A 21939-nucleotide genomic window follows, 5' to 3' on the forward strand; every position below is an offset into this window, starting at 1 on the left:
CATATTAATAGGGGCGAAGTTATGAGGGGGCTAACCCGAGCTGTTTCTTGAAAAAAAATTAATCAATTATAAATTTACTCTTTTTAAAAAACTTATAGTGAAATATAAAAATATAACTAATAATTATAGTCAATATCTATTTTCTCTAAATCGAAAAACTCACCTAAATCCCTAACTAATTGATCCAATTATCCAAAGTCTAAATTCCCCAAAACTCAGTTGTTCAAGTCATCAAGTTGCCACCTCATGGGTGACGGCTAGCCTCTGCCGCACCCACATGCTCATACTGTTTTTGAATTAGTTATTAGCTTATACTTTTGTCAAATTTTTTGATAAAATAATTAATAATTCTCTAATGTATTATTATCGCAGATAGTATCTCTAATGTATTACTATCGCAGATAAAATAATTTAGATACGATATATGAGTTTTCTTTTCTGAAGAATCACATGACAAAATTTTGTTGATAGTATTTTTTTATTATTTACATTGTACTTTTATAGTTTTTCTTGCTTGTCTAGTGTATTTTAATCATTTTATTTGTATAGAATAATTTTTTTGAGAAGTAATTGAGTTTTAAAAAAAATCTAGCCCACCCCAAAAAATAGTGCTAGCTTCGCCACTGATATTAAATTTAGTTTAAGGAAGTTAAAAAAGCTATTTAAAAAGTATGATTATTTCTTAAATTTATATTGTTAATTATTGAATATTATATTAGATATTCAATTTCAATATAAATTAATAATTGAATAATTTTGATATTTAGTATTATGTAGTAGTTTGAATAAATTACTGAATGTAATTATATGTTTAATCTTAAATTAAATGCTAAATGCTATTTTACATAAATTAATGAATAAAATTTGGAAATGTAATATAGGCTAAATTCTAGTTTAAATAAATTTTGAAATAAATTTTTGATATGTAATTTTATTTATTAAATATTAGTTCAAACAAATGTATGAATAAAATTTGAAGTAAGGAACATGTAAGAATAAGAAACAAATGCAATAACTAACCGAAAAGAAAGAAGTCCAAGCTTTTGTTAGGCATGTATTCATAGATCAGAATCTTCTCATCTTTATCTATGCAGCAGCCCAAAAGTCTCACAAGATTCTTGTGCTGAACCTTGGCTATCACCGAAGCTTCATTTTTCATCTCTCGCAATCCTTGTCCAGATCTTCCTGAAAGCCGTTTCACAGCTATCTCATCTCCTTTTGCTAATACTCCCTGAAATTGTAGTTCTTGTTAAATAATAATTAGTCCATAAGCTTGTTGCCAAAATTAAAATTTTACCTTGTATACAGGACCAAAACCACCTTCCCCGAGTTTATTTGTGGCAGAGAAATTATTTGTGGCTGCACAAACACTGGAAAAACTGAAAAAGGGCAATTCAATTTGCTTTTTTCCACCGTTTCCATGCTTATTTGCTTCAGTAAGCTCTATGTTAATAGCTTGTCGGTTCATACCCAAATCAAATCGCATCAAATCCTCCCCTGAATGGTGAAGACATAAAAAATATTCGTACTATATACTCGATCAAACAATCATATGTTATATATGCTATGCGTGATAAATTAATTAACTATTCTTACGTACCTTTGCTTTCCGGATTTCTCTTCACATAACAAATAATAATCAAACCCAAGGGTATCATCCCACACGCAGTTGCGGTCAGCAGCATCAAGACGATTACAGAAGGCCTCGCAGCGAATGTTAATATTAAGGCGACGAATGAAGCCATTACTAAATTAACAACAGTGATGACTACATAACGCTCCATTGAGCTCAACTGATTACTAGCCCCAGTTGATACAGTTCATCTTAAAGGAAATTTACTAATTAGAAAGTAACAAAGACTTTTCTTTTAGAACGTATAAAATATGATTGACGCTGAAAATAGTCTTATCCAATTAAGTCTTGCGTGCCGACTCATAAACGTTGAATCATTAGACTGATTTGTGTTGATTATCATATATAAAAACAAACAGGTCCTAATACTAAGACTTTAGCTAGTTCCCAAGTCTACACTTACCGCGTCCGTGACTCACGAGTGGAGTTCCAATTAACTGTGAAAGTGATCTACTGCGAGAATACTAAAAGAAATGATTAGTCCAACCACAGCCAAGTTTGATTTGGGAAGGCCCAAAAACCTTCGATGATCAGAATTCTTGTAATTAAAGAAGAATCAGGTAATAAGTTATACCTGTTCGATCAATAATTTTGAATATCACCCCTCTGCTGTTAACAATCTTAAAAAATCGAAGGTTGGTTCTATAAAACCAGGATTCACATAATTAAAAAAATAATATGTGTCACTTTTCAATAAATTTCTTTATACCACATCAGTTTGTACATACCAATTTGTATAAAATTATTTGTACTATATCATTATTGAATTGATAAAGTGAATAGATTCATCTTTCACTAGCTTTGTGCATTTTTGTGTGTAAAAAGCATCACTCAAAAAAGAAAATAATAAAGCCTTTTATGATCCCCTAGAAACGAAGGATTCTAATCAATTTTTTTTTTCTTTCCATCAGACCTCTTCAACGCTTAAAGTATACTAGGGATGCACAAATAGCGGCAAAACTGGAAATGCATATATAAAGTGTTCTGGACAATGGAGATGATATAATTTTAGTATTTTAGATACTCAACTATTTATGGGCCACTTCTGCTTGTAGCCCAATGGCATGGGGCTCACCCTTTAAATAAGGTCGATTTCCACCAAAGCAACATTAGTAAGAACAGATTTTCGAGATTACTGCTAATTTAGGGTCCTGTAATTTTTAGTTATTTTAAATCGTATGTATATATTTGCAACAAATTAAAAAAGAATAAAGGATTTCTCAAAAAATGAAAAAAGAAAAAAAAAACTAATACTTTTGTGTTATGCTGTTAGATTTGGAAAAGCCTTTACAGTGATTGGATAGATTTTTATTTGCTTAACAATTATTTTACTGCTAATTTTATATTTAACAATTCTTTATAATCAGTAAACATGGTACTTCTGATAATAAAAACACTCCTTGATTTGAAAAAAATTAATCATTTGATCATGGATATCAACGGATCGCGCACTTTGCAATTTTCATTATTCTTGTTGCCTTGGTGTCTGCTGTCTTCTTGATTGTCCACTACCTGTTAAGAATAAGTTGAGTCAGCTCTGTGAGGCTCTGTGATGTCAGCAAATTGTTAAGTGAAGTAATGAGTCAGATGCCACGCTACACAAGCTACTGGAAGATTATTATGCATGTTGTTAAAAGTTTGTTATAAGTCTGTTATTTCCCACCAAAATGTTGTGGTGAATAGTAGTGTGTGCATATGATTCTGCTACATTCACAAAGTTCCAGATGCTACTATATATATACTGTATTGTAATCTCAGTCTATTGTATCAAATCATAATGAATTCAGTTTCTGATTTTCCTCTCTAAGTCAACAAAATTTCCTTCATTTTCTTGCCAGACAAACAAGCATACAGAATATAAAACTTTAATTCTACCAACTTCTTTTATGATCATCTCGATGGCCATGTCATCCAGTTTTTGCGGAGTAAAAATCGTTGGAGCAGTACAATGATTCTACATCAAAGGCTACAACCTTCGGATCATTCTTTAATTGAGAGACATTATCTTTAGTCTTTTTGGGAGATGGGAGAAGGGACCACGTGTTCATAGAATATAAATTCTATAGAGTGGCGACATACTGTTGACTTAAAAGTCTTACGAGGAAGAGGAAGCAAAAAATGTGTGGTGCACATAAAGTTTTCACTTGGTGAGATTATAACAAGATGGCAGCAATCACCAAGAGAGAGTCTCATATTATATAAGGTTCCAATAGTTTCTAATCTCTTAAATCTAATGAATCACTTGATATAGGGGCGGACATGGGTTGATTTGGATTGGATTTTAAGTCAACCTAAACCAAACCATAAAAATTTGGATCCAACCCAAACCAACCCCAATATTTTTAACTCAACCCAAATCAAACCATTTGGGTTTGGTTTGAATTTTATTATCAAAATAATTTTTATTTTAATAAAATTTAATTATATCAAAATTATAATAATTATTAATTGTTATTAATTATTAAATTGATATTAAAATATAAAAAATATAGTGGATAAAAATTATAAATTTTAGAATAACTTAATCCTTAGATTAAAGAATACTAGAAAATCAAAATAAAGTTTAATCACAAAAATTATTATTTCTCAATAAATAAGAACGTACACTTGAATAATAAACTTTCACAAACATGACATTAACAATCTAATAATAAATTTTTCCACTTGTTATTTATTTAATTATGCAATATTTATTTTTATTTATCATTTTGGTAATTTTGCGTTATGTTGTCTACTTATATGCTTAATTTTAGGGAGATTGCCACTTTCCCCCCTACAGTCTTGATATTTGAGCATGGCTTCGTAGAAGTAGGGATTTGGACATCAAATCACATAAAAATCTTAATGTATGCTTTTACTTCAAGGCACTCTATTTTTATGCATTAAATTTGTCTAATAAACTTTTGATTAAAATTGATAAGCCTACTAAAATGGGCTAAACCATTGAATGGCTTGAATTTGGATTCATGATTATAAGAACCCAATTTGCGGTTAATTGATAATGCACATTCAAATAGACATTGAAGAGTAATGATAATTTGCATATACTGTAAACAACTTTATTTTTTATTATTGTCGCACTTGCAATAAGATCAAGACATATCATAATCATTTTATCGTCGTTGTAGGCCCATTGATTTTGTGCTTTGTTGAGCTTGAGCCAACATATTTTGAATGATATTTTGAAATATTTTCAAAATAGATTTTGGATGATATGGGATTATTGGCGATCCTCAAGAATTGAGAGATGAAAGATACGCTATTGATGGTAGTATATGAACAAAAAAGTAAACGAACCTGTGGCAAGTGCAGATAGATATAAGTCTTTGCTGTTGCAGGGTTGTGATTTTCTGCCCCATTACTCCAGTCATAACACACCTACAGGAAATGTCAAGATAAGATTTAGAATGACACTTTTCTAGTTTAAGTTTAAATGTCCAAGAAATCAATGCACTATGCTATGCCAGGATCAGAACATAGCAGGAAGAACCAGAAATTTTTAGTTGTTTAATTTCATGGAAACGCAAATTCAGGTAACTTTGAATTAACATGAGCCATAGAAGACTAAGCATCACGCAAACAGACAGAATGAAAAGAGGCGTGGATTTCTAGAATCCTGCCATTATCTTGAACTTAAGCATATATCCCAACATGTGTGAAAAGTAGGATGATAAGAGACTCCAAGTCGACTTTAGGAAGATGGATGAATTTATTTACCAAGTACGCAAATATCGAGCCATCATTATTGAATGTACTGCAAGGTATAGGTTGCCCGCACCTTGACATGGCCTGAAAATCCAGTAAAAATCACATTGTTTTATGTATTTCATCTAGGAAGAACAATAACGACAACAACAATAATTGTTATTGAAGTACTTAATGAAAGTCAAAACACCTTGAGCCGCTGTTTACTATCCTTGTCCCAAAAATTAAATGCACCATCAGATCCAGCAGTTGCAAAAGTGTGATGTATCTGGACAAAAAGAACAATTACATGAGATTTGACAAATAGATGTAGGCGCTTCACCTTATAAAATGAAGAATACTTAGGTGCATCTCCTGCTCTACAAATCTTATATGATAACATATGATGTTAATAACAGCAAAAGTATATGCACTGAGCATCGAAATCCTCACAAAAGAAAGTACATTTCCACTGTTGGATAAAAATTCCTATGATACCAACATCTTAAGGGCACCAAGATCTAATACTTGAAAGATCTCTAATCTTTAGAGAAATTACAAATACTGGGAAAAATTATGTAAGATATGGGTGGCATCACTAAAGTTACCTCAAAATGAGCTATTATATCACTCCAATGTATACTTTTATTTCTAAGTTTTACATCTCGAACGTTTTATGTAACTGAAAATTTGAAATCAGAAAGCACTAAAAGGAAGCTTACAGGATGGAAGTTAATGAGATGACAGAGCATGTCTCACTACCGTCTCTGTGGCATTTGAAAGTGAAGTTCTTACTTTGCTGTGAATCATCAAGATGGAGAACGCCGACCCTTCCCTCAATTGAACCAACCTATCGGAATAACACCATATTCAACAACCAAAAAATAAGAGAAGCACAAAGATTAGAAGAAAAGACAGTGATCTCAATGAAAAGAAGTTGGAGCCAATGTTGATGAAAGTGGAATACGTAATTGAGGCTAAACTTAGCCCCTCATTGCTGGCAGGGGAAGCAAATTTAGAAACATGGGAATATGCAACCCAATTGACAATGCCTCATATTTCGACAATAAAGACCATGAGGAACGAGAAAAGAGAGATAAAAATAAATGAATGCATACCCAGAAACCTTGCTGGTCAGGAAAGGCAGCAACACATCTCGTCTGGTACTTCAAAGGGGAATTGATTCTCTTGAACTCAGTCTGGTAGCATTAAACAATGATTAGACATACTCGGAAGAAAATGCATATATTAGATATAAATAAGTGAAACAAAATATAAAAAGAACAATACATGAAGGTAAAATATGGAAATCAATAAATACCCAACAAAAAAGTTAAATAGTAACAAGAATTCATCGCCTCTTGACCATTTTTATGTTGCAATAAGCATGTACCATATATGGTAAATTGTAATACAGGTAATGCGGAAACCGTTATCTAAACTCTCATGATAGTGTGTATGAAGATATAGTATTGTACCCAACCTTTAGTTCAAATTTCTAAATTAGCCAGATTTCAAAATTTCTAGGAGCTATTATATCTTATTTATATCATCATCACATAAGAACAGATAAAGCATGACTGAAATTATCAAATAAAATTGAAAGATATAAGGCAAATAAACCCATTCCAAATTGCTATTTTTTTCAATTAAAAAGGAATATTGAAGACATGGAAATACATACTATAACTGTAGTGTATATATGTTGGCAAATCTACAAACATCAAGCTCTTCTCAGTAGACCAGTTTATTATAGTATCCATTCCTCCTTGTACACAAACAAAATGATATCGAGAAATAACCCTTTTCCAGACAACACCAATCAGAAGAAAAATATCTGGCAACAAAAGAAATCATACAATAATTTTATACAGGATGCTCCATGACATTGAGAAACCCTTTTAAATACAAGGGAAGGTGGTTCCATACGGTACGATAGCTTTCAATTCCAAAAACAGTCAACAAATAATTATTGTTTCCATTCCACATTAAAAAAGATGGGTTCAAGTTAAATTTTAAATCAAAGTCAACCAACTACTAGTGTCACAGCAACTGCTGCCACTCAAAACACATGCTTCAGCTGCCAGCACCAAATTTGCCCATTTAATTTACACGTATAAATCAATGCTCTCATGGAATAAAAAACGATACCTGAGGATTCTGCAAGTTGAAGACAACTAGATTTCTATCTGCAGTTCCAACAACCATAAGCGGAGCGCATAGCAGCGGTCAGGCAGCTGTTGAGTGCGCACAGGATTTGGCTGCCTTGTATCCCAGTACCTAATTACATATTGGAACATCAAGAGGATAAAGATCTCAAATACAAGAACATCAAGAGAGTACAAGTGACTGATCAACTACACGCAAAATCATACAAAGTGCACATGGCACCACATGGAGACACAGTAAACTGTTGACCACATCAGATACCAAATAGAAATGAAAGGATATACTGTAAACCCAAAAGGAGAAAGAAAAGAGAATGACACACAACTTAGAGAAGAAAGAAAGACAAAAACCTACGATATTAAGGCACTCATCAAGGGCGTTTCTCTTTAAACAACGCCTAAATTATATAAGTATGGGAAAAGAGTGCCGACAATTTGAGAGTCCATAGATCCACTTTGAGCATCGGTAATTGTCAGTACAAGTTAGCATGGCAGAGCTAAACACGCCCAACATTTCCATTCATTCATCTGAACACAACATGGTCACTCTTCTGTTTGAGGTCATGTGAACTGACCACTTAACTATCCACGTGCACATATTGTCCAACTTAGCAAGAAGGTCATTACACTCAACTACACAATGAAGACTTCTAACAGATGAACTTCTAATAATAAAAGCAATTTACTGGCCGAACCAAAATGCCACATAGACTGCAATTTTAAATTCATATAAAAAGAAGAAGTGAAAATTCTTACTTCAATGTCTTCTGTATGAAAATCACACTATAAACTTCCAAGCACTACTAGCAAGCCTGATGATTCACTTACTAACTAGTAACTACTGTTCTTTTACACTGAAACTCCAACACATTCACAAGCTTAGCAATTGGTTCGCTTTCAACAATCCGTTCAGCAAGACAGCAAGCAAACAAATGATCATAGCTTCGCATATATATTCAGCATTTAAAAAAAAAATCTTTATCCGAAAATGTAGAGTTAATTTTTACATTAACACAAGCAATTAAGCTTAACCCTGACAAAAATGTATAATAAATAATTTATATAACTTTCTACTTCATCCTAATAATAACATCACCATAAGCATTAATTCAACAGTCGCCAAGTTCATCATACACAAGAAACCGACAAGAAATTTAACGGTAAATAATTTTTAAAGATTATCGGAAAGAAAAAATAATAAAGAAAATAAATAAATAAAGTATACCTCGATGGACTTGTTAGGGTTTTGATTGGTGGCAACGGCAGCAGCACCGAAAGTAGCCATTATTGCTTGAAGAAGTTCAGTTAATTTGCTATTAACTTGCTAATTTTTTATCGTTTCGTGATATTTAGTTAGTGAGTGACAGAGAGAAAGATTATTAGTTGATTCGGTGATGATTTGAACGAAGAGGGAATCGAGAAGTAATAGAGAGGACAGAGGAGAAATGTAGTGGGTGTCGGTTAAGACTCTGCGCATACCCCGCGTGGCGTTGTATCAACGCCTGTTAACTGAACCGCGCAAAAACTACGACCATCCAGCCAAGGCTTGAGTTGAGTTGCCGCTAGAGATGGCAGAAAAGTGAGCGCCCGGCCCAGCCAGGCTTCGGCTCCACTTTTAGGCTTCGAGTCGGATTAGGACTTAAGGTGTTCGAAATTGAGCCGGATCCGGCTCGGTCTAGGGGTTTATCAAGAAAGTCTGAGTCCGATCCTTCAGCCAGACAATTAAATATTAAAAAAAAAATTCTAGTTGTATTTAGGTTGGAGCTTTTTAAATTCAGTTTATTTAAATAGGTTTATATTAGCAGAGTTTTTACAAATAGATATTTTATGCAAAAATTTTAATTTTTTAGTTGTCAATATTTTATTAAAAGTTATAAAAATTATTTTAATATGCAAGTTTTTTAAAGTTAGGTTATGAAAAATAATGAAATAAAGTTGTCAAATAAGTAAATAATATTTTAAACATTTTAGTATTTTACAAAAAAAAAATTTCAACTTTTACTCTCAAAAGTCCAAAATTTAAGCTTTTGATAGTGGACACCAAATATCTTATTTAATATTAAAAAATTCTACTAAACAAATAATCAAACAATAACAAAAAATTTGATTAAGAGCTTATGGGATTAAATAAATACTTATAACTATTAAATAAGTCATAGCAAATAGACACTTACTAATTGCATTGTGATAATTGATATTGTATTTGTTTCTATTCAATTTTATTTTAATTTCATGTAATTTTATTATATTAAGTGTCACTATTACTAATTATTAATTAGTGTTATTTACTATTAATAACTTTTTTCCCCATTTTCATCTTTTTGTCTTTCTTTCCTTTTGAAGGTTGCTTTTTCCTTCTTTATAAAGGTTAGTCTTTCCTTCCATACTTCCATGTGAAGGCTAACTTTTCTTTCCTTGTGAAGATTGGTTTTCAATTCATTCATATTATTTAAAGTCTCTACAATAAATAAAAACATATTATTAAAATAAATATAATAATTTATGTATTTAAATTTATTAAAATATTAGTCTGCTGCATAGATTACATTATTTATATAATATTTGTATTTATTAAACATTTTAAAGTCTATTTTTTTGGGGATAATAGAGATAAAGAGTATAATAGTCAAAATGAGTCTTAACATCCTTTTATGAAAACTTAGGAGTGTTGGTGACTACTTCCCCGCATTTTGCAAGTGGAGATGTCTTTTTCCCCTTACTAATATGTATTATACAATTAGAAGTCTACTCATACACCATCTAGATCAACTCTATTATAGCATAACCTATAATTCTATCTTACAAATACTGGAAGGTTATTTGTTCTACCTACAAAAATCAATAGAGAAAATTCATATCTTTACGTAATTTTTAATTAGGAGAGTAAAATTTAAGAGGACTTGGAAGAATTGCAGTTTACCACTTGGCTAATGGCTGAGACACAAGTCGGTAACAAAATAATATTAAAGTTAGATAAATTATGTACAACTATATTCAATGTAAAAATTGCACAATATTAATAACTCAAAATAATTGACAATAAAAATGTTATTGGCGCACATACTAAAAGCTTTTATTTGTTTATTTGAGAGTTTTTCTTTTTCATTTATTTAAAAGTAAGAGTGATGGCAAAAGTTCAAATCAATTTTTTATAAATTTTTAATTCTATTTTTTTCAATATTTGAACTCATGTTACAATTGAATAAAATTATTTGAAGACCATTTAACTAAGGTTTGGTTTGGGAATCTAGGGATTGGGAGTTTGGAGTGTGAGTGAAAATATGTTGTTTACTTACATTGAAAGGAGAGTGTGGAATAGGAGAATCGTATTTATATGTTTTTACTTTGACTTAGATTAGGAGTAAATTATTTTAAATTACACTTTTACCCTTATTTAAAATATTGTAGTTTTTAATTATAAAGTAAATAAAAAATATATTTATAAAATAAATTATTTAATTTATTATTAATTTTAATTATATAAATTACTAATAATTATTAATATTCTTAATTATGTAAATCATAATTTTTTATTAATTTTAATTATGTAAATTAAAAATTATTATAAGAGCAAAAAATGAAACATTATTATTAATAATATAGTACATAATTAATATTTTCTCAAAATAAACTATTTATTAATATTAAATAAATATAAAATATTATATTTTAAAATAAAGATAGTATATTGTAATAATATTAATTCTCTATGAATATAATAATAATATTTTTAGGTAATTTTAACTTAGATTACATAAATTATTATTTTTAACTAAACATAATAATATTATTTAAATAAATATGATGCTATTATTTTTAAATAATGTAACATTATTTTATTTTTAATAAATATAAATTTTATTATATTTGATAAAGAAAGGATAATAAAGAAAGAGGTGGGAGTGGCCCCGATAGAATTGAGAATCCCACTCCTTACTGGGAAAATGAGTGAGATCCATGGAGTGAGACTCTCATTCCCCTCATTATATAAGCAAGAAAACATTGAAGTGGAAAGAATTCATAGTATTTACTCTCATTTCAATAATTAAACATAACATAAATTACTAGGCCAGGCCACAGGGGCCTGAAGCGTTTTTGGGCTCATTTCTTAGATGGACTCATGACTCATTCATTTCGTCAAAAGTTATTTTCTAAGTTCTTCTTTCTACTCTATAAAACTTCCAAGTAAACAAATGGAATATGATCATGAATCGCTGTGTATCTAGCTTGGTGTAGGAATCTTGCACATATTAATTTAGTACGGACTCTCGAAGATATATTGCGTGTGAATTGAGCCAATATAGATCTAAATTGGAGCCAATTTTGAGATAAAGATTTAATAACAGTTATAGATAGGCCCTTATTTCAAATTATTGTCAACTTTGTTAACTTCATCAAACAGGGAATAAAAGAAATCTCAAATATCTATGACATAAGAGAAAAGCAAAAGCTAGCTTACATGATTATTCAAAAGGAGAGATATAAATCACTTCACACACGGAATCGCCGATATATAAATTTGTAGATAAGATCGTTATACCATTTGTTTACCTGCATGGAAAACATTAGAGGTGAAACAACTGCTCCGAAGCCTACCGCAAATCCAATTGACATGGCTATGAAGAACCAATCAATTTCATCGCTTGAAGCTGGTGGCGGTGAAGGTTGTAACTCAGGAGGACGTGTTTGGCTGTCATTCGTCAAAGGAGGTCCGTACAATCCTTTGTTTCCTTCATAAGAGGTCGGTGAAAATGATTGGAGTTGAGTACTTGTCGGAATCTTTCCCACTAAGTTATTGTATGAGAGATTTAGCACCGATAGGAAATTTAGGCTTGCAAGCTGGGCAGGAATTTTCCCACTGAGGTTGTTCATTGAGAGGTCCAAGGACTCAATCTGTTTCAAGTTCCCAAAAGATGATGGTATCGAGCCTGTGAGAGCATTGTGCGACATGTTCAGAGCATAGAGTGATTTGAATCGTCCCATTTCTTCTGGTATTGGCCCTTCAAAATTGTTGCTTGAAAAGTCAATGGAAGTGAATATATTTGGGACCTTCAGTAGCATGGTCTCTACACCTTTTACTGTAACTGTTACTCCAACCTCATAGAATTGGTAGCTCGATATCTCATATCGAAGGTGTTTGAGCTCAGATCCGGATTTGGTTTCAGCAACCATCATCTCCTCCATGGTAAGTAACCATTTTTGTGATAGTCTTCCACTGAATTTATTGGATGCTAAGTCGACTATTTGAAGCAGAGGCCAGGAGACATTATTTCTCGGACAGCTAATGTGTCCGGAGAAGTTGTTGGATTGCAAAACTAGAACTTGCAAACTAGAAGCATTCCCTAACCAGCACGGGAAATTATCACTGATATGGTTATTCTTGAGGTCTAAAACATGCAGCATATTGCAATTGGCAAGAGATTTTGGAACCACTCCTTGCAGTTGATTTCCACCGAGATCTAGAATTTGCAACCCACAATTTCTTGGAAATATTGTGTCAGAAAGAGTGCCATTGAGGTTGTTTCTCCCTAAGTTTAAAACCCCTAGAGTGGTTTCACTCCGGGCGATTAAACATGCAGGAATTGTGCCACTCAAATTGTTGTTTGATAAGTCAAGAACTTGAAAATAGATACCCTTGCATACAGATTCCGGGATGACTCCAACGAGACTATTGTTTGCAGCGAAAAAGTATTCAGTTTTAGACATGAAATTACCAATGTCAGCTGGGATGAAAGTAAAATGATTGTTGGAGTAATCGACGTAGGAAGTATTTGTTGACATGTGAGGGATATTTCCTCGGAGCTGGTTGGAGTGCAGATCAAGCAAGCGGATACTAGAAATAGAGTAAGGTTCTTGCAAGCTCACTAGGAGATTGTGTGAAAGATTTAAGAAGTTAAGATTGCCATTACCGACTTCCCAAATCCAATTTGGTATTACTCCAGGTATTTGGTTATTTGAAATGTTCAAACCAGAAAGTTGTGATTGGTTTTTTAGAATAGGAATGACCCGTGGTTTGCTTGAAGCCTGTCTCAATCTGCTAAACTTATTGGAAGAAAGATCGAGGGTATAAAGGTTTCTGAGTTCAAAAATTATTGAAATGGGGACAGGCCCTTCTAATCTGTTGCCGCTTAAATCAAGGTCAAACAAAACAGACGAGGACACATTTGAAATTTCTGGAAGTTGGTTCTCAAACTGGTTGTTGGAGAGCCAAAGCATCTCCAGATTTGGAAGTAGAAACAGAGATCTGGGAATACTTCCATTAAGTGAATTGTGCGACAAGAGAACAAGATTGAGATTTACAAGTTGTTCCCAGAAGGTGGATGAGATCCCACCACTTAAATTATTGAACGAAAGGTCTAAGTAGTTGAGATTTCTTGACTTGTGAAGAGATGGGATGTGACCAGAGAAATGGTTAGATGAGAAGTCCATGTGAAATAATTGGGTAAGATTAGCCATTGAAGGGGGAATTGGCCCTGTGAAATTGCAACTTCTAACCTCTACCCTTGTCAAATTTTCAAGGTTCCCAAGGGAATCTGGTAGTGTCCCTGAGAATCCCGTGCCAAGGAGGATCAGGTTCCGAAGAGAAGAATTCTTAGGAAAGTTTGGCAGAGAACCCTGAAGCAATTGGTTAATTGACAAGTCAAGAGTCTCAAGGGTAGGATCCTGCAATATCTTTTCTGGAAACTTCCCTTGCAACCCACACTCGCTGAGATCCAAGGTCTTCAAATTCAGCAGATTGGCCAAAGACTCTGTACATGAGGATAGACCGTAATTGTCATACAAACGAATCACGGAGAGCGACCGTAACTTTGCCAGGTAATGATTGATTGGACCTGAAAGATCACAGCCAGACAAGCTTAAAACTTGTAGATTGGGTAGAAATGATAAAGCTTTGCACCATTCAGTTCCGGAGGCGGACAAATCTATTCGATCAAGATGTAATTCTCTGAGCTCTGTTAAGTTCTGCAGAAACAAGCTTAAGTTTGGGATCTCAATTCTCCAGGAAAATACTCTTGAGCGCTCACGGCCTGGCAAATCAAGAGGAACCAACCTGCGCTCACGGCCTGACAAATCAAGAGTAACCAACCTTGTCAAGCTTGAAATCTCAATGGGAATCTCCCCCGCGAAGCCACCCTGGGAAAGATTCAGGTGAGTCAAATTTGTCAGGTTGCCCAATCTGGATGGTATTTGGAATCCGTAGAAGAGAGTGAAACTCAGATTGAGGCTCTGCAGATATTTAAGATCGGAAAGGCCAGTCGCATTCTCAAGTCCGCCAATGATTGGTTCCCTGCTCAAGTCGAGACCAATAACATGACCAGCCTCATCGCACCTTACACCGCTCCAATCACAACAATCGGAGCTTTGATGGCTACTCCACTGACTCAGTTTTGTAGATGGAAAGACACTGTCATTGCTTAATATGAAACTGTTCTTCATTTGGAGTAACAAAGATTGTTGATCGCTCCGACATTGGCCAGAAACCAAAACCATTTGGATCCCAAAATAATTGGCTAAAAAGGGTATTAAGAAAGACCATGATAAGAGTAAAATTGATCGCATTGTTTTAATAATTGCTGAAATGAAACTCGGAGAGGAGCAATGAAACTTGGGATTTGCGATGAATTCATATAACGGGAAAAAGATGGCCGAAGTTCCCTAGAAGTTACACCCCCAACGTATAAACTGGGAGCTAGAAGTACTACAAAAGTCCAAACTAATTAATGTTGCCAGGACTTGGTAGAAAAAAACAAAGAAAATTGGATCTTTTGGTTAAATGCGTACATCAAATACAGGAATCTTCCATTTTCATAGGCCCAAAATTACGACAATAAAAAGTTAGTAGGAGACCCGCATAAAACTATAGAAGTCACTTAAAACTTGGTTCGGCTCATTTCTTATAACATTGTTTTTCATTCTATGCTATGAACAAATATCTTGTTACAACTTTTTTCACAAAAAAAAAAAGGTTGGGCTATTTACACTCTAAAAAGTACTCTAAACACTCTATTACTTTATATACTCATACATTAAATTTGAAAAACTAATTTTTACTTTGTACACTCTTTAAGATGCCAAAAGTATCCCTACTTAAATCATTTAAATTAATTTACTAAAAACACCAATAAAAATATTCAGCACACTCAAAGAAATTTGTTTTAATAAATATAGCATAACTAGCAACAATGGAATTAAGTCAAGTTTTAAACAAATTTTTTAAAATAATTTTATTTATTAGTTTTTATTAATTAAAGAATGTATTCCATATCAATTTTTGCACCTATAAATTCTTTAAGATCAAGAAGTATGGACTTTCACTACCCTAATAATAATTGAAAACCAAATTGTAATATGACACAAAAAGAAGAAGAAAAAGATGCTGATTGGGTTACTAAGTTTAGAGTGCTTTAATGTATTTATTTTTAAATCAAAGACAAAAAATATGAACTCCTTTGCAATAATTTCTGTTTATTTTATTTCTTGAAAAATGTAAGTCTTACAAATATTTTGTCTTCAAAATTATTTAAAATATTGATTTGCTGCATGTTCAATGAATTATATTTTAAGATGTTAGATATAAAAGATTATATGTTAAATAATGAGTGTATTATATGAGTTTTAAAGTCATTAAGTTGTATTTGCTCACAAATAAATTATCCTTAATAGTAATTTATATGATGGCTAATTTTGTAATTAGATTATTTTATTAAAACCAGAGTGCTCAGAGTAGTTTTTAAGGTGCAAATAGCCTATATCTTGTTACAACTAAAATTTAGCATGACTTGTTAGAGATCGTCTATGAATATTGCCCGTACAATATATATCTAGCTTGGAGCCAGTTTGGAGATGAATATTGTCTCAATGACAGAAGTTAAAGGCCCTTATTTGAAATTCTTGTTAATTATTTTATTAACTTTATCAAACAGGAGAAGAAAAGAAATCTCAAACAAATAAGATATTATGTATGTTTGGCATACTTTTATGTAATTGAAATAAGTACTTATTTAATTATATAAACTCTTTTAAGATTTATTTTCATTGTTTGGATTTTTTTTAGTAGAGCCTTTAAAAATTAAATAAGTTATTTTTTTTTTACTAACAAAAACTCAAATTTTGGGCCTTTGGGAGTAAAGGTTAAAAACTTTTTTTAAAATATTAAAACATCAAAAAATTCTTTATTTATTCGATAATTTTATTTCATTCATTTCATAATATAATTTTAAAAAACGTGCTTATTAAATAATTTTATAATTTTTAATAAAAGTTTGCATTGACAAACAAATAACTAAAATTATTTTTATAAAAACGCTATTTATAAAAGATTTACTAATAAATACTTTATTTAAAAAGCTATATTTGGAAAGTTGTACCAATGTAAGCGTAAGAGAAAATTAAAACAAAAACTTTTAGGATTATTCAAAGCAAACTAAAAGTTTTAGCTTTTAGGTGTAGACTTGGAAACTAATTAAAATAATTTTGAAATGAAGGATAGGATTTTGGAAACTAATGGAATCGTTGGGACCTAGTAAGTATGTGATAATTACAAGATTATAATTATATAATTCATAGGAAGATAATGGTATTAATTAAAATTTAGTCCATTTCTTTGGAATCTCTATATATGTTCTTATCCTCTCACCCATCGTTTTACAAATTGTTGATCTTGGCCTCCCCAAGTTCGTAGTTTCTTGATTCTGATCCCGTTGAACCAAAATCATGGCTCCATGCGTTGCTGCCTATATTAACTAGGATTCTTTCTGCCTTCTCCAGTATATTAATTTTAATTAGTATCAGACCCTACTGAACCAATAAAAATCAGGGTCTTTATTTGTTATAATATCCAATAATTAGTCCCAAAGAGTCTTAGCCAAGTGATTTTTGCACAGATTTACTTAATTAATTACGGGAGTTTTAATCTTGAAATAAGTATAATAAAAATATTAATTTAAATTTCACTATTCCTCTACTATATTAAAAAAAAATCTAATAATTGATTGAATGCAATTCGTTCTCGCATCAAACTCAAAAGCTAGCTTTGATTTGCTTGCGGGACCCGTAGACTTCAAAAAATCTTGTAAGGAGAGAGCTAACATTTGAATTTTGATAGTGATTTTATTGCTTGTAATAAAAAAAGTTGATTGAATGCAATTCATCTCGCGTCAAACTGAACGCTAATTTGCTTGTGGAGCCCGCAGACTTGTAAAAGCCGTACGGATAGAGCTAACAATACAGGTTTTATGAAGAGCCAACACAAGATTCATACACACGTTGGAAAATTATTGGGAAATTTACCCATTTGACCACCTTCCAACTTTTAATATAAGAAAAAACCACACTCCATGTTTTCTTACAATAGCAATCATTTATAAGGTTCTTAAACTAAAATATCCATAAATTCTCAAAACTAAACAAAAAAAAAAAAATATTTCGCCCAACATTGCCCAAAAACATCTCCCATCACCCCATATACATGTGTAGGAGTTTCTTCACTTCTAGCGTTTCTTGAATTCCAGCAATTTCCTTCACTTTCGGCGGCGATTTGCTTCACTTCCGATTGTAATTTGTGTGAGTTATAGTTTGATTCTAGCAAGTTCCTTCATTTCTGGTTTCGGCGGCTTAGGTACTTTCTCGATTTTTTCATTAATTTAGAATAAATTTTGTTTAAATTGCTTGGTTGATTGATCATTGATCATAGTTAATCATTAGATATGTATTGGATATGAAAATATTATAGTTTTTTTAAGATTAAGATATCTAATAAATGGCATACTAATGGTTTGTTTAAATGCCTCTAAGAAATTATTGATCTAAATTTAAAGTCATTTTGAGGTTAAAGAAAAGGTTGGTGTGCCGGCCAATCAAGAATGCGGGTAGCATTATTTTAGGTAATTTTAACTTAGATTACATAAATTATTATTTTTAACTAAATAGAATAATATTATTTAAATGAATATGATGTTATTATTTTTAAACAATGTAATATTATTTTATTTTTAATAAATATAAATTTTATTATATTTGATAAGGAAAAGATAAAAAAGGAAGAGGTGGAAGTGGCCCTTATAGATCTCAGAATCCAATTCATTACTCAAAAAATGAGTGGGATCCAAGGAGTGAGACTTCCACTCCTCTCATTAAAAAAGAAAGAAAACACTAGAGTGGGAAGAATACATACTCGCTACTCCCATTCTAACAATTAAATACAACATAAACTAATATTTTGAACAAACTAATCGGCCAGGCCATAAGGGCCTGAAGCCTTTTTTGGCTAATTTCGTAGATGGTCTCATAACCCACACATTTCCTCAAATGTTATCTTCTAAATTCTTATTTCTACTTTATAAAACTTCCTTGTGAACAAATGGAATATGATCATGAATCGCTATGTATCTAGCTTGGAGCTGGAATCATACATAATCATGCACATATTAATTTTGTATGGACTCACGGGGATATGTTGTGTACGAATTGCGCCAATATAGATTTAACTTGGAGCCAATTTTGAGATAAAGATTGTCGCAGTAACAATTATGGATAGGCCCTTATTTTAAATTATTGTCAACTTTATTAACTTCATCAAACAGAGAAGAAACGAAATCTCAAATATCTATGATATAAGAGAAAAGCAAAAGCTAGCTTACATGATTATTCAAAAGGAGAGATATAAATCACTTCACACACGGAATCGCCGATATATAAATTTGTAGATAAGATCGTTATACCATTTCTTTACGTGCACAAAAAACATTAGAGGTGAAACAACTGCTCCGAAGCTTACCGCAAATCCAATTGATATGGCTATAAAGAACCAATCAATTTCATCGCTTGAAGGTGGTAAAGGTTGTAACTCAGGAGGATGTGTTTGGCTGTCATTTGTTAAAGGAGGTATGTACAATCCTTTGTTTTCTTCATAAGAAGTTGGTAAAAATGATTGGAGTTGAGTACTTGTCGGAATCTTTCCCACTAAGTTATTGTATGAGAGATTTAGCACCAATAGGAAATTTAGGCTTGCAAGCTAGGCAAGAATTTTCTTACTGAGGTTGTTCATTAAGAGGTCCAAGGACTCAATTTGTTTCAAGTTCCCAAAAGATGACGGTATCGAGCCTATGAGAGCATTGTGCGACATGTTTGGAGCATAGAGTGATTTGAATCGTCCCATTTCTTCTGGTATTGGCCCTTCGAAATTGTTGCTTGAACAGTCAATGGAAGTGAATATATTTGGGATCTTTAGTTGTATGATCTACACCTTTTACAGTAACTATTACTCCAAATTTATATAATTGGTTGCTTCATGTCTCATATCCAAGGTGGTTAAGCTCAGATTTGGATTTGTTTTCATTAACCATCATGGTAAGTAACCATTTTTGTGATAGTCTTCCACTGAATTTATTTGATGCTAAGTCGACTATTTTAAGCAGAGGCCAGGAGACATTATTTCTTGGACAACTAATGCGTTCAGAGAAGTTATTGGATCGAAAAACTAGAACTTGCAAACTAAAAGCATTCCTTAACCAACATGGAAAATTATCACTAATATGGTTATTCTTGAGGTCTAAAAATTGCAGCATATTGCAGTTGGCAAGAGATTTTAGAACTACTCCTTATAGTTGATTTCTACTGAGATGTGGAATTTGCAACCCAAAAATTCCTAGAAATATTATGTTAGAAAGAGTGCCACCGAGGTTGTTTCTCCTTAAGTTTAAAACCCCTAAAGTGGTGCTACTCTTGGTGATTAAACATGCAGGAATTGAGCCACTCAAATTATTGTTTGATAAGTCAAGAACCTGAAAATACGTAGCCTTGCATATATATTCAGGGATGAATCCAATGAGACTCTTGTTTATAGTGGAAAATGAGTAAGTTCTACCTATGAAAATTATTGTTGGAGTGATCGACATAGGAAGTTTTTCGTGCCATGTCAGGAATATTTCATTGGAGCTGGTTGGAGTGTAGGTCAAGCGAGCATATACCAGAAATATGGTATGGTTCTTGCAAGCTCACTGGGGGATTCTGTGAAAGATTTAAGAAATAAAGATTGACACCACGAACTTCCCAAATCCAAATTGGTATTTCTCCAGATATTTGATTATTTGAAATATAAAAAAAGAAAGTTGTGATTGGTTTTTTAGAATAGGAATAACCCATGGTTTGCTTGAAGCCAGTCTCAATTTGCTAAACTAGTTGGAAGAAAGATTGAGGGTATGAAAGTTTCTAAGTTCAGGGAATATTGAAATGGGGAGAAGCCCTTCTAATTTGTTGCCACTTAAATCAAGGCCAGGCAATACAGAAGAGGACATATTTGAAATTTCAGGAAATTGGTTCTCAAACTGGTTGTTTGAGAGCAGATGTATCTCTAGAATTGGAAATAGAAACATAGATTTTGGGATACTTCCATTCAGTGAATTGTGCGAGAAGACAAAAATATTGAGATTTAAAAGTTTTTGCCAGAAGGTGGGATAGATCCCACCATTTAAATTATTGGATGAAAGGTCTAAATAGTTAAGATTTCTTGACTTGTGACGATATGGGATGGGACCAGAGAAATGGCTTGATGAGAAGTCCATGTGAAATAATTGGGCGAGATTAGCCATTGAAGTGAGAATTGGCCTTGTGAAATTGTAACTTCTAAGATCTACCCTTGTCAAATTTTCAAGGGTCCCAATGGAATTTGGTAGTGTGCCTAAGAAGCTCGTGTTTGCTAAGTTCAGGTTTCAAAGATAAGAATTCTCAGGAAAGCTAGGTAGAGAACCTTGAAGTAATGAGTTGTATGACAAGTCAAGAGTCTGAAGTGTAGGTACCTACAATATGTTTTCTGGAAACTTCCCACGCAAATCACACTAGCTGAGATCCAAGGAGTTAAAAATATGATTTTACCATGCGGTAAACAGTAACACAGATTAACCACGCAGTGAATAGTAACACAACTTGAGCAGTAACGTGGCATGGACAGTAACACGACATATGTGGTAACATAGTTTGAATAGTGTTATTCGCTTGGTTATAAAGAAGAGAGCTTTTCATAAGTTTTTATCATCCCAAAGAATTCATTTCCTCTTATATTTAGAGAGAATTTTAGAGTTGAATACAACTACTCTTGAATTGAGAGTTTTCGGTGTATTTGGGGTTTGGGTGGGAGAAAATTATTTCTGAGAGTATGGTTGGAATAATTTTCCACATAGTGAATATTTTATCTTGCTGTCTCTTGACAATGATTGTGATATTTCTCTAGATTTAGAGTTTTTTACGTAAATCTTGTGTTGTGCTACTGATATTGTTCTCAATTTAATTTTCTGTTGATTTGTTACTTGACAAATTGTTTCAAGTGATCTTGGAAGGAATCTCAATTTCCTAACAGTGGTATCAGAGCCATTGGGTGAAGTTTTGGCGTCGGGGGTTGTTGGTTAATTTTTATAAGCAATTACTATCAATGCCAATGTGCAAGTATACACAACAAGT

The 21939-nt window shown here is 32.4% G+C and overlaps 3 protein-coding genes across 3 annotated transcripts in view; all 3 read right to left on the reverse strand.

Moving 5' to 3' along the window:
• The window catches only part of LOC18035744 (G-type lectin S-receptor-like serine/threonine-protein kinase CES101), a 3023-nt gene extending 1250 nt beyond the window's left edge, over nucleotides 1-1773 (reverse strand). The window contains exons 1-3 of the mRNA XM_006427502.2: nucleotides 1601-1773; nucleotides 1298-1497; nucleotides 1021-1231 (exon numbers count right to left, since the gene is read on the reverse strand). Coding sequence (XP_006427565.2) covers nucleotides 1021-1231; nucleotides 1298-1497; nucleotides 1601-1745 — 556 coding nt within the window. The 5' untranslated portion in view covers nucleotides 1746-1773. The remainder of the gene's footprint in view (nucleotides 1-1020; nucleotides 1232-1297; nucleotides 1498-1600) is intronic.
• A 1213-nt stretch (nucleotides 1774-2986) lies between these two features.
• LOC18035830 (protein RAE1) lies at nucleotides 2987-9125 on the reverse strand. Its single transcript, XM_024180719.1, has 8 exons — nucleotides 8711-9125; nucleotides 7469-7597; nucleotides 6436-6516; nucleotides 6040-6167; nucleotides 5529-5606; nucleotides 5351-5422; nucleotides 4931-5011; nucleotides 2987-3145 (listed from the first exon to the last, which is right to left on the reverse strand). Exons 2-8 carry the CDS (start codon nucleotides 7523-7525, stop codon nucleotides 3142-3144), a joined length of 501 nt encoding a protein of 166 aa, XP_024036487.1. The 5' UTR covers nucleotides 7526-7597; nucleotides 8711-9125; the 3' UTR covers nucleotides 2987-3141.
• A 2851-nt stretch (nucleotides 9126-11976) lies between these two features.
• LOC18035828 (receptor-like protein 9DC3) lies at nucleotides 11977-14976 on the reverse strand. Its single transcript, XM_024181212.1, has one exon. The coding sequence runs from the start codon at nucleotides 14974-14976 to the stop codon at nucleotides 11977-11979; it is 3000 nt and encodes a 999-aa protein (XP_024036980.1).
• Nucleotides 14977-21939: the final 6963 nt, after the last annotated feature.

This window comes from Citrus clementina, unplaced genomic scaffold (genome assembly GCF_000493195.1).
Source record: "Citrus clementina cultivar Clemenules unplaced genomic scaffold, Citrus_clementina_v1.0 scaffold_7, whole genome shotgun sequence".
Lineage (NCBI taxonomy): Eukaryota > Viridiplantae > Streptophyta > Magnoliopsida > Sapindales > Rutaceae > Citrus > Citrus x clementina.

Excerpts from the sequence above, each read along its gene's own strand:
- LOC18035828 (XM_024181212.1), bottom strand. The coding sequence starts at position 14,976 with ATGGTTTTGGTTTCTGGCCAATGTCGGAGCGATCAACAATCTTTGTTA.
- LOC18035830 (XM_024180719.1), bottom strand. The coding sequence starts at position 7,525 with ATGGTTGTTGGAACTGCAGATAGAAATCTAGTTGTCTTCAACTTGCAG. Across the intron at positions 6,168-6,435 it reads CTGACCAGCAAGGTTTCTGG|GTTGGTTCAATTGAGGGAAG; the intron begins GTATGCATTCAT and ends TTATTCCGATAG. Across the intron at positions 5,423-5,528 it reads ATAGTAAACAGCGGCTCAAG|GCCATGTCAAGGTGCGGGCA; the intron begins GTGTTTTGACTT and ends CTGGATTTTCAG.